Source organism: Kryptolebias marmoratus, linkage group LG14 (assembly GCF_001649575.2).
Source record: "Kryptolebias marmoratus isolate JLee-2015 linkage group LG14, ASM164957v2, whole genome shotgun sequence".
NCBI classification, from domain to species: domain Eukaryota; kingdom Metazoa; phylum Chordata; class Actinopteri; order Cyprinodontiformes; family Rivulidae; genus Kryptolebias; species Kryptolebias marmoratus.
In genome coordinates, this window is record NC_051443.1 from 16506138 (window position 1) to 16524576 (window position 18439).

The following is an 18439-nucleotide window of genomic DNA, read 5'->3' on the forward strand; positions in this document are numbered from 1 at the left end:
TCATATTTCCTGGGTAAATCAGTTTAACCTGTGCAAACACAGGTGCTGTTTACTTATCGGCCATGTGGAAAAGTGCTATCCCAGTGCCCCTATTGCACTCCTGCGAAGGATTAGCTGTGGCACAGTTGCAGGGAAAAAGTTGTGGGGGGGGGGGGTTAGAGCTGCAGTTACAAGCTCGCAGGCAGATCCAAACACATGCCTGCGCGCACAGGCACCGATGAACGCCCACATCACATGACGCAGCTGTGATGATGTGCAGACCAGAAGTGCTCAGAAACGGTGACATGCATCAGGAGGCAGACATATTTCCCAGCTGATGTCCAGCTATCTGTCAGGGACGACAGCTAAGATCTGCCTGTCTGTCTGCGTGCGTTTCAGCCGCTTCAGTTGTGTATCCTCACACACACACACACATTGTTCTGCTTCTTAATGTGTGCAGGCATGAATGTCAGTGTGTCACTATCAGAGCTCTGAAGTTATTAATACCAGTGCTAACAAACAGCCAGCTCTCATATTTATTATGAGTGCATTATCACTTGTAACACATTAAAGAAAACCTGTCAACATTGTGAATTCAACTGATATTATGAGAGATTTTGCTGAAAAACCAAAAGCAGAGCTGTTATCTCTGTCCCGTAAAAACAAAACAGCATTCTGATTAAATTAAAATGAAAATTCCCATTATTTTATTCAACTATATCGTCAACGACAGTCTTTAATCTTGGATTAAGCTCAACAATTAGAGAATGGATCTTTGGCTGCAGCATTTTGGGTGGCAAATGAGGCTAAATTGTAAAACAACACAATGATGAAGATGAGCCAGCTTTACTTCTAATAATGTGTGGGAAAATGAACTTGACAAAAATTGTCTCGTTTTGGCATCGGCTGAGGTGATGATAGTTTGTTTTAATGGGCTGCATTTTATTTGAGATCAGAGCAAACGAGTATCCAAGACGGCACATTCCCTCGCTCTGCGAACAAGTAAATCAAAGCTTCTTCTCCGCCTCTTTAAAACACAACCACAAGGGTGAAAAAGAAAAAAAAAAAAAGACGTCAAGGGGGAAAAAAAATGATGGTGGATTTTGTTTCACAGTCAATAAAACCTGAACTCCTTCGAGCACTTTGTTCGGTAGGTTGGCTGGTTCAGTCTCTGATTGAGTGCAGAACCCAAAAAAGAAAAAAACAAGAGCTTTTCCTCCAATTGCTGAGACGGACTGGAGCTTTGACCTTCCCCTCACCTCTATTATCGTTCCCGTCTTCACTCTCCCTTTCATCTCTCGGCACCCTCTCGCTGACATGGATGCCTACAGAAAACACCGCAGAGTATCTAACACTTTCATTTTGGCTTTTTTTTTTCTTTTTTTCATCAAGTAAACAGATGAATATATCAATTACCCATAAAATAGGTTGCCTTGAATATTTTTCCTTTGACTTTTTAATCACTCTGTGTGCTTTTCTAAGTTTTAAATGTGGCGCAAACCCTTGAAACAAAGGTGAGCCGGCACTGGAATACATCATTTGTGTCCCAACCAGGGTTCAACCTCAGTGCACTGGAAACATGCTTGTAATCAAAAAGAAATATGGAAGTGACTGCTTTAATCTCTGGCATATGTTACACCTAGAAGAGAACAGAGCAAAGTCTATAACATATGGTTTAAACAGAGAAAAGGATCCAATTTGTGATTGAAAATGTTTGTCATTCTGCAGCTCTAAAAGCCTGGAAGACGCATGGAGTAAATACTGCACTTTGATTTAAAGCCCAGAAGCTTTACAATGAAGGGGAAGCCTCCCATTACTTAAACAACACAGCTGAGAGAAAATCACGTTTGAAGTGCACCTTTTCAGGAATGCATTTGCAGACTAAAATATTTTCGCTTTTCTTCCGTCTTAAAAAAAAGAAATCTGTCACTTGAATGAAGCTTTTGAACTTTTTAAGACGCAGATAAATTTCTGCCTTGTAGATAAAACAGAGGCACTTTTAGCACCACACTCTGCAGAGCACCTAATTTTAGTGTCACAAATAAATTTCTTCATGTTTTGTTTTCTTCAGAGTCAAAGGGACACCCAGGAACAGTCACCAGTCCATCATGGAGTCCACCCACCGTGCATGCTAACAGCCACTTTAAATTTAATTGCTATTAGTGCTGCTTGATTATGGGGGAAAAAACATGATTAATTAAATCAATTATTCATTGAGTTTGGAAATGTTGCTTTTATTGCACTTAAAGAAAGTAAATTGCCTCAAGCATGATTTTTTTCTTGATATCTTCATGTTAAACTCTCCCTGAAAATAAGTAAGAAATTATTTCTTTAAGTGCAGGCTATTAAATAAAATAATTACAAACAAAAATTAAAGAGCAACACGGTGCATTGTAGTGTGCTATGGAATCAGTTTTTTCCCAAATTTTTGTTTTTAATTTGACAGTTTTTATGATTTAACCACATTTCTTTCACCTAAAAATGTCATCATATGGCGGATTGCTAAAGTTTCAAAAACAAACTGGTAAAACATCTGAAATTTTAAACATACTGACATATATTTGCCAATATATCTGCAGCAGGAGGCGAGACAAGAAGAGAGCACACTCGCAAAGTGGATTATGGCAAAATAGGTTTAAAAAATAATCACTTTTGTGTCGATTTTATTGTTTTTGTGATCATTTGGAGCAAAAATTAAAACTACAAATTCGAATAATTCCACAGCCCTAGCTAGCATGCGTGTTTTAGGATGTCCCAAAGAACATGCAAGCTGCACTAAGACTCAAACCGGAGACCTTCTTGTTGTGAGGTGATGGCGCTAACCCCCGCAGGACTGTCAGTGTAACAAACCAAGTTTTAAAAAAAAATGGATTCCCTCTGATTTTATGCAACTGCTTGAGCTTTCTTAAGGCCACTATCCAATCTGGAGTGCAGCTGATGTGATTGTTTGAAGTTGCATCTAAGTGGATCTGTGGTTAATTCAGTCCCGCAGGAGAGAGAGAGAGAGAGAGAAAAGGGATGAGAGAATTGTCTAAGAGACGTGCCACTTCTTTAGAATTCTCACAACAACGTAAGAGCCTCAGAGTCTGACAAAGAATGCACTTAAGGCTATTGAGAGACGTCTTGTATCAGCAGTTTTACCTTCCCTGGCACACGCAAAACACTTACTCTGTCACAATGGCGTCCCTTTCTCATCCACGTCAAATCAGTTTAGACACTTGAGCGGCTGCCAGTATTTGGAGTCTCTTCAGATCACTTGCGATGCTTTAAAGGCTTAAGATAAGATTTGTTTTTGGGTTGTTTTTTGGTTTTTTTTAGATGCACAAAATAGTATCCACCTCTGTCTGAGGGAATTTCAAAAGACAGAGAAATTGCAAAAGCTCCCGATAACATTTTTTCATAATTTACCCTAAAGTATTGTCCTCCAGTATCCAGTCTGTTTGGATCGCATTCATTTGGTTTCTAATTCCAGCAGAACCACGATCCAAACCATCTACTTGTACGTTTTAGCTCTTTGATATGAGTCTGACTGTGTGCTGATCCCACATCTATGAGGGGCCGTTTAGGACAAAATGTACATTTTGTCTCTCACACACTACAAAAAACTCACGCAAACTCAAAAAATATTCACGCACACTCAAAAAAAACCCTCACGCACACTCAAAAAATATTCAAATTGTGTATACACACTACTAAAATGCCACACACGCATACAAATTTTATCTTTCTCGCACACATACACTGTACCGACAACTCGCACACACACACAAATGTTAACTTTCTCGCACACACACGCTGTCCCGACGACTCGCACACACACACTAATGTTACCTTTCTCGCACACACGCTGTCCCGACGACTCGCACACACACACTAATGTTACCTTTCTCGCACACACACACATTTGGATTTAATCCCATCACATCCTCCAAAAGCATCCAACGAATTCTATTCTCATTAAAAGATGTATTCTTGTTGTTTGAATCAAAATCTAACAACTCGCAATTCTTGTTGACTAAAAATAAAAAACTTTATTTTTTCTCCACAGAATCGTATCGATTTGTTTTTAGAATAGGTGACTGCATTGGTTCAATAAAAAAACATAAGTTTTATAAATAAGATCTTTTAGGACTGATTCATCTTATTTGGTTCAAAGGTTCACTGGATTGGTTGGTTGAATAAATTTTAAATTAATCGTTTAATAAACTCTTGCATCTTTTCTCAGATAACTGTTCATATAAGAAGATTTATTTTTGTTTAAAGCAAACTTAAACAAATTCAGCTGTTCTCGTAAAAATAACACTTATCAAGGAAAATTGGTTTTACCAACTTCATTAAAATGAATCAAACTCAACATTAGTAAATAAATTCAAAATTTGAAAAAGCCCTGCAAAGATCAGGGCTTAGACATTGATTAGAACATTTATAAAAACATCTTTTGAGCTTGTGAATGTTAGAATTATTAGAATTATTAAGTTACAGCAGCACAGTTGCTTCGTTGTGAAAGAAAGCCAAATAACTGTGTGAAATTATTTTCAGCAGTTTTTAAGTTCATTTAACAAATTATTTTAGAGTGTAGCCACTCCTCCTTTGTCTTTCTGTTGCGTTAGCATTTACCGTGTGATTGTTTCTGCTGCATAAAACCACACTATCTGTTAACAACGGTGTCACACGGAAAGCAGTGGTGAACAAAGACTTGTGATGATAGAGTCACACTTTTCCTCAAAATTAAAACAACAAGAACAACAACAAAAAAAACAGGAATAGAGGCTTAATATCAGCAAAGACTGCGATGCAAATGCTGAGAAGTCACCAATTAGAACAGCCAGTGGCAGAAATAAGAGCAGTCAATGACTCCCCCCCTTCATCAATTAACCCACTGAAATCAAATTAACCCACAAGGAGCTGAACTCCCCTCTGGCATTTTGCAACACAAATGAAGAGCAATGCACATTATTGCACTTGCGAGGCGGCGCGAGCGACACAAAAGCACCAAACGTGTGCCGAAGGAAGGCTGCAGACACGAAACAGATGCCTTTCCTCTGCCTTCTGCCACCACCTTTAAAAGTCCCCACAAAACAAGGGGCTGTCATTTGATCTGTGTTCTGCTGTAGCATCCAGCCCTGGGAGGTGAGCGAGCCAAGCGACCTAATTAGAGCAGTGAGAGTCCCAGGGGCTGAGTGACGGATAGAGCTGCCAATCATATCACAGAAAGCCTCCGCCAAGCCGCGACTCCTCACCTGACACAAAGAGAAGCAAGAGGTAAGGGGTGTGGGGGGTGGAGGGGACAACAACAGTGAAAGACAAGGTGTGCAGAGACAAGACCCCACACACACACACACACACCCCACCATCCTTGCCATTTGCCAAGCACGACAACTCAAACCTGCAGTGTCAGGCTGCTTTCGCACCATTAAGGGACTGCCTGGCCCTGGTTAGTCTCATTTATTCACGAGAACATAAAAATAAATAAACCAGCCTCTGTTCTGCCCGTCTCCCGAGAGTCATTTCTTAACTACGGGACAAGAAAAAGGGGGGAATTTAGCAAGAGACACAAACAAAGGAAGAAAGAAAAACAAGAAGACACAGGGAGAAGTAAAAACTGTTGCTAGGCAACATACAACATCTTTAGGAATTCAGAACGGTACTCAAGTTTAGAGATTTCTGTCTCCAGGGTTACAGTAGGAATATAAGATTTTATATACTTCTCTATTTTCTTATTGTACTGTAAAAACCACATACTGTGTGTGTGTGTGTGTGTGTGTGCTGTCTTTCCTGAGCAGAACTACACCTCAGTTTGTTACCTTTACAAGCTCAGAAGTGGCTGATGATTATTGCTATAAAAAGGGGGATTAGTCACTGAGAGCAGTGAGAGAACTATTTAACTTGTATTTCGACTGATTCAGTCCAATAACTCTACAATTAGCTCTGCATGGAGGCTTCTGAAACAGCCACAATTAGTCTCTAGCCTGATTGTTCTTGAAATTGAGCAAAATGAGTATAAGTAGTATAAAGAATATTTCATTTGGTTTATAATTTCCTGCATTGATTTTTATCTGCAGGAGCATAATTTCAGATAAAATACCAGCCTGGCATGAGTTACCTTTTCCTTTTACCAATACTTAACCCATCCGTGGCCTTCGGGTCAAATTGACCCAAAGTTAAAAGGGCTTCTCTCCCTCTCTCTATCTCTCTCTCTTTTGAAGCTTCAGGATGGTTAATAGAGTAAATATTTAAAAAAAAGAAAAATGTTAAACTGCAAATAAGTCTATATGTATGGGATAATAACAGAACTCCTGATCATTATCACCCGCTGCTGAAAGACAACGGCGTGACCATGTTTTTGCTCATGTCTGGGTGTGTTGTGTGTCAGTCTGTTAGCAAAATATCTCATGAACCACAGGTCGGATTTGAATGAAACTAGCAGAAAGGAATCAGTGGAGGTTCATCTACAAATGATTTACTTTTGGAGTCAACCCAATTCAAGATAGCTGGCCCAGCTAAATGATCTTTAAAAACACAGATATGTCAATAACTCAATTAGTTTTACAGATATTAAGCTACGATTTAGTGTGGCAGTAGCTGAGACTGATCACAACCATAAACTGCAAGCACTGACTCATCACACAAGATCTGTTTTTAAAACTTTAACATTAACTATTGGAGTCATCTCTGACTGTCTGTTAGCAAAACATTTCATGAAGCACTGGATGGATTTTTGTTGAACTTTTAGGAAATAATTATTGGATGTACATATACAACTGATTAACGTTTGAAGGCAACCAAATTCAAGATGGCTGCCACAGCCAATTGACCTTAGAAAACAACACAATGGCTATAATTCAATCAATTTTACAGATACTGTGGTAAAATGTGATCTGGTTGTAGATGAGAGAAATTCACAACACATACTCCAAGCTCTGGAGTCAACCCTGTTTTTCTGTTAGCAAAATATCTCATGAACCACTTGATGAATTTTATCCAGAAAAAAATCAATGGATGTACATCTATAACTACCTAACTTTTGACTCCCACAGTCAACTGAACTTAAAAAGATATAAAGAGGGCTATAATTTAGTCACTTTCCCAAATAATAAGGTAAAACTGAAAGTGGTAGTAGCTGAGAATCATTCACAAAACATACTTGGAGTGTCTCATCTCTCAATGCCACACGTAAGCGTGGACAACATTATTTTCAAGGTTTGATTAAAACAGCTACACCTCCATCATGTCTCAACGTGAGAGGATTTTAGTCTGAAACTCTGGCATGAAAGGTTTAAACTTGCAATTTACTCAATATGGTTTCCTAAAGTTAGTTCTTTACTTCCTGAATGGGAGCAGCAGCGCTGGACATTTTCTGCAAATCAGCACAAACACTCCCATTCCTTCGCCTGTAGTCCAGTCGAAAACCTTCCTGTCTCCTTCATTTAGCTTTTCGGCAGCAAAACGCGTCCATATCTTTGCATCAGCGCTAAACCCTGCAGCTCCAAGTTCAGCCAGTCATGTCTGATAAAGACTCCATCAGAACCTTTGTGCCTCGCTTATTGTGCCGCCGTGTCCATTTGTTCCACAAAAGCAAGCCAGGACTGAAATTGAGCTGTACAAATTTTCATTAGCATCTGAAAAATCATGAGCATCTGTCTAATTCATGATGGGAGAAAGCGCCGTTTGGCAGAGCAAGGCGAATCAATGCGCCACAAACGATTGTGACTCAACGGTCTGTGCATAATGTGTTTGTTCTCATCAAGTACCCATCCTGTTGGTCGCAGATAATCTCTCAATGGAAGATCAACACACGATAATTAGAATTTGCAACAGCGCGGCAGACAACGTTATTGTTTCCTCTAGCCCCTCTTGTTGTGCAGCGCTGACACCCTTTAACCCAGAGTGCTCTAACTGCTGTTGAATCCCAGCCAACTGTGGTATTGGCAAAGCTGTCTGGCTCATAGAAAATATTTGCCCTGTTACAAGCAGGGCAGATATCTCCCTTTTATAAAATAAATAAATCTCTTTGTCAATATGCCTGCGGTCAGGTGAGGAGGCTGGAAACAAATCTCCTTGAGGTAAAATACAAAGTTGCCCCCCCATGTGATGGCACACAAAGCCCTAAACTCACAAATTTGATCCGTTTTATCTACGCATTAGACACAATACCAGGCTCCAGAGGCAGCTTGAAGTGGTTTTAATCTGCAGTGATGATGTGAGGGAGTGTGTATGGGGCAGAACAGGTAGAATGATACAACATGAGACAAAATATTTAAAAAATGACAGAAAGTCACTATTATGTGAAGTATCTGAGAAGAACAATTTTAAACTTTTTTTTCTTAGAGAACAAAGTAGCATTGAACTCATTTTTATTGCTAGCCATCAAGAGGTGAAGGTGGGCGATAATGTTTTGCCTGTGTTTGCTCGCACGTCTGTCTGTTAGCAAAATATCTTGTGAACCACTGGATGGATTTTAATGGAAATTTCAAAAAGTAATCATTCAATGTTCGTCCACAGCTGATTAATTTTTGAACTAAATCCAATTCAAGATGGCCACCACAACGAATAAACATTAGCCAACTCAAAAGCAGCTACTACTCTGTCAGTTTCACAAATATTGAGCTTAAATTTGATGTGGTAGTAGCCGAGAGGCATTCGCAACACGTAATATTGCAGTAGGTTGTGCAGGGTTCTAACAAAATGGCTACGACTTTATCATTTCTCATCAAAGGAATTTTCAGAATGTAATGAAAAACTACATTCAAGCACAATAGATTTTTTTTTCTACAGTGGAGCCTTTTTAAATACACTAACTGATATATTGAAATAAAACAAAACTAAGCAACCTTAATACAACAAGAACATTTTAGTGCTCAACTCAAATTTCATAAACGGGACAAGCACTGACCCAAAGAATTAACATCAAACACAAACATATAATAGCTGCATCCACTTCAATCACCAGTAAACTATGAATTAAATATATAACTTCACTCATTTAAAAGAGCATTGTTTGGAACACTGCAGCATAAAGAAGCATCAGCACCCTGGTTAACGCGTATCTCTTTAAGATTCTTCATGTCAGTTAACTAGCTAACTTTTCCAGCTATCACAGGCATTTGATGGCACCAGTTATGGCCCATTCCTGCCAATCCTCCTTTCCCACACAGCCTTCTGTTGCCCTGCACACATACTACACCACCAGCAGCCGCTAAGAATAGAACACAGCTGGCACTGCAGGGGCTTACATATTTCACGCTCAAGCCACCATGCTCCAAAATACTCCAGCCCAGCCTGTCCCATTTCCAGCTCCGGGACCAGTGGTGCCCCCCCCACCCCCACCCCACACACCCCACCTCCTCCTTCCATCTTTGAACTGTTCTTCACCTCGGTGGCAGGGGGCTCTGACAAGCCCTGCCGCTCAGATAAGATTCACGATTACGCGCCGGAGAATTTACTAGAAAAGAGATGTGTTGCGAAAAGCAGAAGCGAGAAGATCCTGGTCTTCCTGTTTCCAGCCAGTACGCTCGCCACCCTGGTTCCGTAATGTTTTCTGCAGCTGTGCTTCTGACTCTGACAGAATAGTTTGTGGGGATGTGTCCTATTGTGATGACAAGCTCCCACAGCTGTGAGATGGACAGATTAGTGTGGAGGTGTCTCCCTTGTGCTCAAGGTGAAGCCTGTCTGAGCTGTGAGCGAGCAGAGCCCAGAAGCACAGGTTGGACATGGGGGATGAAGAGAGTGGAAGAGGGGGGGTTGGGGGGGCTGTTTAGTGAGAATCAAGCAGATGGAGATGCTCTGTAGGGCACGCAGCTGAAGACAGAGATGCCGCCTTGGAAGCCTGCACTGTTTGTCTCCTTGATGCTGTCATGGCCTCAATGTCACCCTTAATCTACACCACAGTGCAGCTTTTACAGTTAAGTACAACAACACTGCCCAGCACCAGCACTAGTCTGAAATAAAGATATTGTTTAAAATGCTTAGGTGATTTGAGCAGATATTATTTAGGGAATTAAAATAGGGGGCCTCCAAATGACAAATCTAGAAGTACAACCAAATTAAGTCTTTTCTGGACTAAGATCAGTTGTTAAATGTCAATAGAATTAAATTTAGGAAAAAGAACTTGCATAAATTGTCATGCATACGTTTTCCTGTATTTACAGTAATTTATTTTAGGCGTCGCGGCTTTTCTACTATTTATATTGATGCATTTTAGGCAGCGCAACTTTTCCCACATTTTCTGTAATTTATGGGCAGTGCAACCTTTTTAGCATTTACTGTCATTTTTTTTAGAGATACAGCTTTTCTAGCATTTATGGCTGTTCATTTTAGGCAGCGCAGCTTTTCAAGTATTTCTACGTTCCTCCAGCCTGAGTAAAAACAATATGGTGGATGAAGAAAACTAGCATGACTGTCACTAAAAAAGGTTTTAACTATATATAACCTGGACCTTTGCCAGAAAAAAAATCTTTACACAGACCTTGCTGAATTTAATTGAAGATCACAGATTTTAAAATGTTTTGACTGAATTTTCACATATTTTTTCAAGAGCTGGGAGACAGGCGTAGGGAAAAAGGACGGGTCCACCTCCTGAATTTGTCTTGCTGTGGGACAAAAGCACCGTCTTATGGTCTCGGGTGGCCTAAACTCTAAGCGCATGTATAAAATAAATGAGAACAATCTCATGGGAGGCTCCACCAACATCATATTAGATGTACAAACTGAATATTCCTTCTAGAACAAGTAGTATATTTTTTTAAAACCCCTATTCTCCCTGATGCCATTTTTCTCCCACTCTACATTTACTTTGCTGTGTGTTCCTGATTGGAGTTAAGCTTCACCTTTTGTCAGTAAAAACAAGCACTCCATGAACCCTTGAATCTGTTTTATCAAACTTATTTATCTTGGGGAATAATTGGACGTGGAAACTAAGAACTATTTGAGTGCTCGTTTTGCATAACGCTGCAAAAACTGCCATGACATATAAATTAATTTCCTTTCTTACCACTGAACACACAGACAATTTTTCACAACTGCGAGTACCAAACAGATTATATTCACTCATAAATATCGCTGGTTAAATATAGATATTTTAGCTGGAGCAGTTTTGCTTTCTACTTTATGATTTATAAATCACATAAAACAAGTGTAAATATGCAAGAGGTTCATATATTATGCTAAAATAAAATGAAATGCAGTTTTTCTGTTGCCTGGCAGAGCAAGATGAAGCCCAGTTTTAGGATAATGTGTAGTGCCAGGGGCAATTTCAGCATCACTTCTTCAGCTCTAAAAATGATCAGCTATTTATTTTATTTTTACCCACTAATAGGGCAATTGAAGAGCACATTTTTTAAACCAAATTGAATATATAAATGTATAGTAGGTGTCTTTGCAGGTAATAGCTCATCTGAACACGTATGTCATGGAGAGCTTGTCTCCATCAAACAGAAATCGCAAAGCTGAAATTCACAAGACTGGTTTGGGCATTCGTAAGTGGAGTTCTGGAAAAGTTATGAACAATTAATATCGTACCTGCTGCAGATGGCCCTTTGACTGACCTTAGTTTGGAGAAATAGAGCTTAATCATGGATGGATTGATGAACTAACGGCCAGTCCGAACAAAGTTAAGACCAAAGTGGACTGCTGCCATCTTAAAACAACTCCATTCTCCAAACACTAATCTGTAAACATTTCCAACACAGTCAGTTTTGCATTACAAGTTCTTCTGGGGAAAAGAAATTGTAATATTCCTGCCAGAAATTCCCCAGGCATTACCAGGTTACTGCCACCATTTGGGCTTATATATAACCATAGGATAAATATAAAAATCAGCAATTGGAAGGGCAAATTCCGTGTACTTCTGGTGATGGTTCCAAGCCTGGATAAATGGTGAGGGTTGAGTTAAGACGGGCATCAGACATAAACCTTGTGCCAAAACAAACACGCAAATTTAGAACTGTCTTACTGGATCATACAGCAGCCTGACTAGATTGGTCAGGCCTGAGTTAACGTTGATATTAACCAGCTGGAAATTATACTTGGAGTCAGATGATGCATTATAGTGACCCCTGACAAGGGGACATGGGAGCAGATGGAAGACAAAGAGTGATGATTTTAAAAAATAGCGTTCAGAAGAACAGCTGGAAAATTTGGGAAACTGGAAATGTTTTAAGATGGCAGCAATCCACTTTGGTCTTGGCCATGTTTGGACTAGCCATTAGCTTGTTTTTTCTTCAAACTGAGGCGGTTCAAAGAGCTACTTACAAAAACACCCTGATTTAAAATGTCCAAACTATCTATTCCTTCAAAGACAAAGTTGAAATACCACAAACTGCAGTTCCTCAAATGTCCACGCGAGGCAAGTACGCCATTATGGGCTTTTATGTTGTCAGCTCAAGTTATACCTAAATACTCATTTGATAAGAGATGAATTTACCTAGTTAGAAATCCCACATCCTGCAATGTGACGCATTCTGAAACTGTATATACTAGAGCGTCACAAAAACTGTGACCATGAGAAGGAGCAAGACATTTACAGCTGAACGTTACCATTATTAGTGATACACCGTTCAAAATTTTCCTTTTACATACTTGGCCTTCTCTACAATACCTAGCTCTCTATTAGGGCACACATAAATAACATTTTTCAAATATACAAGCCTAATATGCACCTTCCAATATTTGTTTACAGCTGATTTATTATTTAAGCTAGAGGCTAATTTAATAAAAGATACACTTCCAGGATTAAATTTAAGACTTGTTTATTTTTAAGTAAAAAAGGACTTTGCAAAGCTATTCATATTTCTCAGAGTAAAGAAAAAAAATAGCTTTGCTGTACTTTCAGCTCTTCAATATTGCATCAGCACAAAACATAACAAGGTTTCTAATGTTTCCCAGGTCTGCATTAACTCCAAATGATTCATTGGCTCAGCAAACGCCGTGTCCGACCGCTGCCTCTTTCTCATCTCTAAGCATCCTTGCGCTCACCGCTACCATTAATAACGAGGAAATGCAAACAGGATGTATTAAAAAGGCACCACTCCTGATTACCTGCTCCTTCCTACAAGCCACGGACGCTCACCTGCCATAAATCATAGCGCCGCCGCTATCTTCCACAGCCTCATCTTTGAGCACTTTATTTCTGCGCCAGAAAGCATAGCGTCATCGTTATACAAGCGAGCTCTCTGTTGGGATAAGGTTCAGCTAATGAGCACCTCTTAGTTGATCACATTAGAGCTCTACTTGAGGACACTTAATTACCAGTGTTACACCTCTGTCTGGAGGACGCGAGAAGTCCCTTAATGAAGGTCTCTGCGTTATGTTTGCACAAACCCGCATCACTGGGATTCAGGAAGTGTTCGAAGCCCAGAAGTGTGGGTGTAAAATACAGTTGCATTTGTTTGTGTGGGCAACGAGGGTATTTTTCCTCTCTTAGCTTCGCGTGTTTGCGAATGTGTGTGTACAATATGATCAGTGTTTGAAGTTTGTCTCCCGAGTCTGCATGGTTCACAATGTGCTCAGTATAAACATACATACACTGAGGCTTCCTGTGTTGCGGGGCCTTTTTAACTGTCTCCTCCTTGCCTTTCATAATCAGGCTGGGAGTCACTGTTAAAAGAACCTGCCCAGTCCACAGAAAGATGTCTGTTTTCTCTTCTCCTCTCTCATTACGCTCTCTCTCTCTTTCTCTCTCTAATTCAACCCCCCCGTGCTCTGTCTCACTCTTTCACTCTCGGTTTCTCTCTGAAATAGGCTGAGGCTTGCAGTCAGGAAATGCACATCAGTCATAATACTTTCCTAAAATGAAAACAGATTCTGCTGCAGTCCTTCAGCCCTCGGAAAGCCTCCCCCCCCCNCTCTCTCTCGTTCCGACGCCCTTTCCCCTCTTTTGCTGCCACTTCAACACGCCGGCCCGGCTCTTTTCTCCCACTTACAAGGGTCTAGTTTGCTTTCCGTCACAGGCAGGTGGTCACCGGCGCACGAGACAGTTGTTTTGTGGGCTGTGTGATTGCAGCCATCCCTGACACCGGTAATCTGCCATGCCCCCATAAAGTCCCACAGAATAGGCACTTGTGCTTTCTAATAACTTGTTTTTATTTATTTATTTACTGTTGAATATTGTGAGTTGCAATATCAGCTAGCAAATCAGAGAGGGACAAGGATAATGCATGCTGGAACGCTGCTTAGCAGGCTGTCAGACTGGAGCGCGCAACAGTTAGCCCCGAGACCTTTATCTATAACAACACAACCTTTCTGACCTGAAGGAAAAGGTTGGGAAATTTCCCACCCTGGAGTCCATCTTCTAATCATTTATGAAGCGCTTAAGTATAAAACGTGTTAGCATATTTCCTGATCAGCTGGGTCATCGCTTTAAGGATGATTAAAGCTACTCATTGCAATGTCATGAAGGCTTGTCAAAAGAAAAGAAATATCGCTAAGTAAGAAACAAAATCCAAGCAATTGATTTCTCAGTTCTAGGATTAATGTGTCCCTAAATGAAAAATTCGTAAGCAAAATGTGTGAATAGCTGTCAGCTACCACATATGTTTGTTTACTACAAAAACAGCTGAAGTGACTGAAAATGAGTCGACAGTGGTGACGTCCATGACAGAGCTGTTTGGGATTGAAGAATCCTGCAATTTGATTCAAACTCAGATTTGTTAAATAAACAGATAAAGGTGCTTTGTGTACACTGAGTGCGTACCTGCATTTTAGATCTGCATATCAGTCAATGTCAAAACACAAAACTACCAAAGTACACTTTTTTCAAACTGTACCACTTGATATACTTCAGGATAATCCTTGTTTTTAGTCTGATATAACAGTTTGCAAGTAGTCCTTTTAATATTGACTGAAATATTTAATTTCTGCAACTGCTTCAGCACGAAACTGAATAAAATGTCTGCACAAAAAACAACTACAAAAAAAAGAAATAAATAAATAATTAAAGCATGAAATGTTTTAAATTTAAAATAAAAGTTTATGTGCCGTCAACAGAAAGGTTCCAGGACAGTGTGAGGCAAATTTTAAAAATATCACAAATGACAAAAAACCCTACAAACCGTCCATGTAAATCACATCACAACAATACAAAAGCATATGTACCCAAAATATGTATAGAGATCTGAGAATAAAAAATAAAAGAAACTTTTACAGCTATTTTAAAAGTAATCATCTGTACTTCTTTTGCAAAAGAAGTGCAATTTCAAACAATTTTAATATGACTTAAAATCCAGAAGAAATAATAAAAGGATCAAATATAATTATGCAGAACCCCAAAAATTATGGCACATTAAATTCAATAAATTTTACATGTATATTTTTAATGGATGCTTTTGTATTGTTTTAGTGTTATTTATATACAGGGTTTGACATCTGTATGTGATTGGTCAGACACTTTAGACAACTTCCTGTTCAAGATATTTATATATTTGCGATGTTTGGACAGTGTACAGGAGTATCTGTTTTTTTTATCTGTTACATTTAACAGTTCTTCTCTGCCTGTCTCAAGTAAACAACAATATGCAAAGTATTTTTGCTTGTTCAGAACACTGTAACATAAATAGCTGTGCAGTGTAATATGAACCTTGAAGTGTAAGCAATAAAGACGTGATGACATACTGAGATAGTATCCAGCCAGCTTAAGAATAGTTTGCATAAGTAGTGATGTTAATTAGCCATGTGCTCTCTGCTGTTTAGAAGCAGCTTGGAGCAGTTATGGGTTAACAACAGAACTGAAACTCTCTTTTTTTTAAATACAGTGATTATGTTCCAAATTTACAGAACTGTCACAGCTCACTGTAAACTCCTCCATTAGCTTCACAGATTAAGATGAGTTATTTTTATTGGCTTGATAAATGCCAATGAACTAAAACTTCAAGTAAAAAAAACTTGCTTTTGCTTTTAGGGGTTTAAATTCAGACAATTGATGACAGAATCGATTTAGTTTTGAACAGAAAATGCTCACACACACGTTAACTCTGCTACATGTCCGTGCCTCGTTCTCCACAACAAAATGCATTTTAAACGACCGTGTCTGTCTCTTTGTCTCTGTTGTGTTTAACCAGGAGACCTGTGTGTGTGCGCGCGTGTGTGTGTGTCATTACTGCTTTGCTATGTCTCAGACTTCTCTCTGTAGGAACCCTGCCAGTTAGTAACCACCGAGGCACTTGCCAGTCATAAATATTCTCAACAAGCCGGCTGATGGATGGTCTCTTTCACCCTCAGTTTGAAAGGGATGTTCATGATGGCCAATAAAGCCTCGGTGAGTGAATGAAAGCCTCTGGTTTTTTTCGTTTTTTTCCACGAGGGAATAGCCTCAGATGAAATGGCGACAGAAACACAATTGCTGTTTTTCTGTTGTGTCAAGCTGAGAAAATTTAAGATATGTGTGAATCAGTGTCAGTGCAGAGAAAATCAAACACGATGCCGCTGAATCACTGATGATACTTGGAATGTGCCCCCTACTTCTTTAACCTGTAGCCAAATTTTTTTTAAATGTAGGAGTTTTTACAATCTTCTATCTAGAATCCTCAAAAGCCACTGTTTAGTCCTTGTGACATAACTGTGGTGTCATTTCTGTGGCGTAACAGGGGATGTTGCTGGTTCACAACCTGCATGATCACCTGAAAAGCCCTCAGGACTCCTGTGTTGTTGTGGTTCTCAGCAGCCCGCTCCTGCATGAGCTCAGTCTTACCGCATGCCTTTCCACTTGGCTGCATGTTGTGGTAAGACAGTTAACTCGCTGATTGCAGGATGAAAACTGTGAAAACACACACGCCTCGGTCTCCGTCCACCTCAGAACCAGAGTTCCCCACATAGCAACCAGAATCTAAATTCTTTCTGAAAGTGTTTTTTTTTTTTGTATTGTCAAAATCATAACCTATAAACTGAAACCATTTTTTTAGCAGAAGAAGAGAAAAAGCTCTTATTCCAATTTATGGTCACATAAAGAGAGGCACCCTTTATTCTAGGTTTGTAATAAAGTTTTCAGACAACTCTTTATATAAAAAAATGATAATAACAGGAAATGTGTCTGTTTTTCTATTAAGACCTCATGCAGCTGCAGTCAAAAGATTCCAGGAACTCATCATGGGCACGAATGTCATTAATTTTAGGCTTTTAACAATTGATTTATATTTTATATATAAGAAACAACTTCAATGATTTTAAAAACTGACTGGGTGCACAAGTTTGAATTTGTTGTTAATTTTCTCTAAATCACATTGTGTTGAATTATACAGAGAGGCTCAAATATAATACACCCCCACTAATATTTGGTTAAATGCCCCTTAGCATGTTGGACCTTAACCACGGGCATTTTGTAGCCATTAAAAAACCTCTGGTATAATTCTGACTGGATGTTTGTCTGCTCTTCTTAGAAGAATTGGTAGGTTTTATTTAAATTGGTTGGTTTCAACCATCTTGATTTGAGATTAAAGTTGAAGTACTTGGAGGTAGTCCTCCACCTTCAATATTGCAGCCACTTCAATACCACTGCATGACACTACCACCACCATGCTTGACAGTTAGTACAGTGTTTTGGTAGTTTTTGTTTAGGTTTAAAAACTTGACTTCTCCAAACGCTTCTTGTCACTGCAGCCAGAAAGCTCAGTCTTTTACTCATAAACTGTTTTTTTAGTGGTGTTACATTTAACACTGTTTTAAGGATATGTATGCATGTCATGTATGTTTTTAACCTTGTAAGCTTTAAAAATATCTATCTATCTATCTATCTATCTATCTATGTGACCATTAACCTTGTTTTCTCCAAAAGCACATTTAGCTCCTCTGTGGACAGCTGGATTGTGGCTCCACAATGAATTTAAACTTGTGCACCAAGTTTTCGCTTCTATAGATCATTTAAGTTGCATGTTGTACGATCGCTCTACTCCAGGAAAAACAAATTGCCTCAAATAAATCATTAAAAGCCACAAATTGATGATGACATCCATGCATGATGAGTTTATGTAAACTTCTGACAAAAACTGGTCATCTCGGTTTGGCAAAAACATTTTAATTTGATGGCCTTTTGTTGCAATTGTGCACAGAAGTGCAGTTTTTTATGGCTCGTTTGATTGAAATGTCTTCCTTTACCAGGTTTTGTGGTGGAAAAATGGGACTCCCGCTCGCCCCCCCCCCCCTTGCCAGACCACTAGCCCTGTTAATAATTGCCCAATAACAACACCAGCAATTGCTTCACCTTTGTACAGCAGACACACATTTAAGCGTGCCTCCCACGGGTCTTATGACTTGTCTATCTTTGCTGCCGAGCATGTTTTATTCATAACGTACCAGAGAGAAGATGTTGGAGTGGCAGTCCTCAAGGCTTGCCCCGTTAGCCACCCAATTCGCCGTTGCAGTCATAATCGTCCGCCTTTGGGGTCGCCAGCGCAGGGCATGTCGAAATCCTACATCGGTATCTCAAACACCGAGCAGGGACGGAGGGGTGAGGGGGGGGAGGAGGGGGGCAGGG

General features: G+C 39.6%; 1 protein-coding gene across 2 annotated transcripts in view; it reads right to left on the bottom strand.

The window, feature by feature from the left end:
* LOC108231041 (mediator complex subunit 13L) overlaps positions 1-18423 on the bottom strand; it is a 94342-nt gene extending 75919 nt beyond the window's left edge. For both annotated transcript variants that reach the window (XM_017407858.3, XM_017407857.3), the window contains exon 1: positions 18259-18423. In XM_017407858.3, coding sequence (XP_017263347.1) covers positions 18259-18330 — 72 coding nt within the window. In that variant the 5' untranslated portion in view covers positions 18331-18423. The remainder of the gene's footprint in view (positions 1-18258) is intronic.
* Positions 18424-18439: the final 16 nt, after the last annotated feature.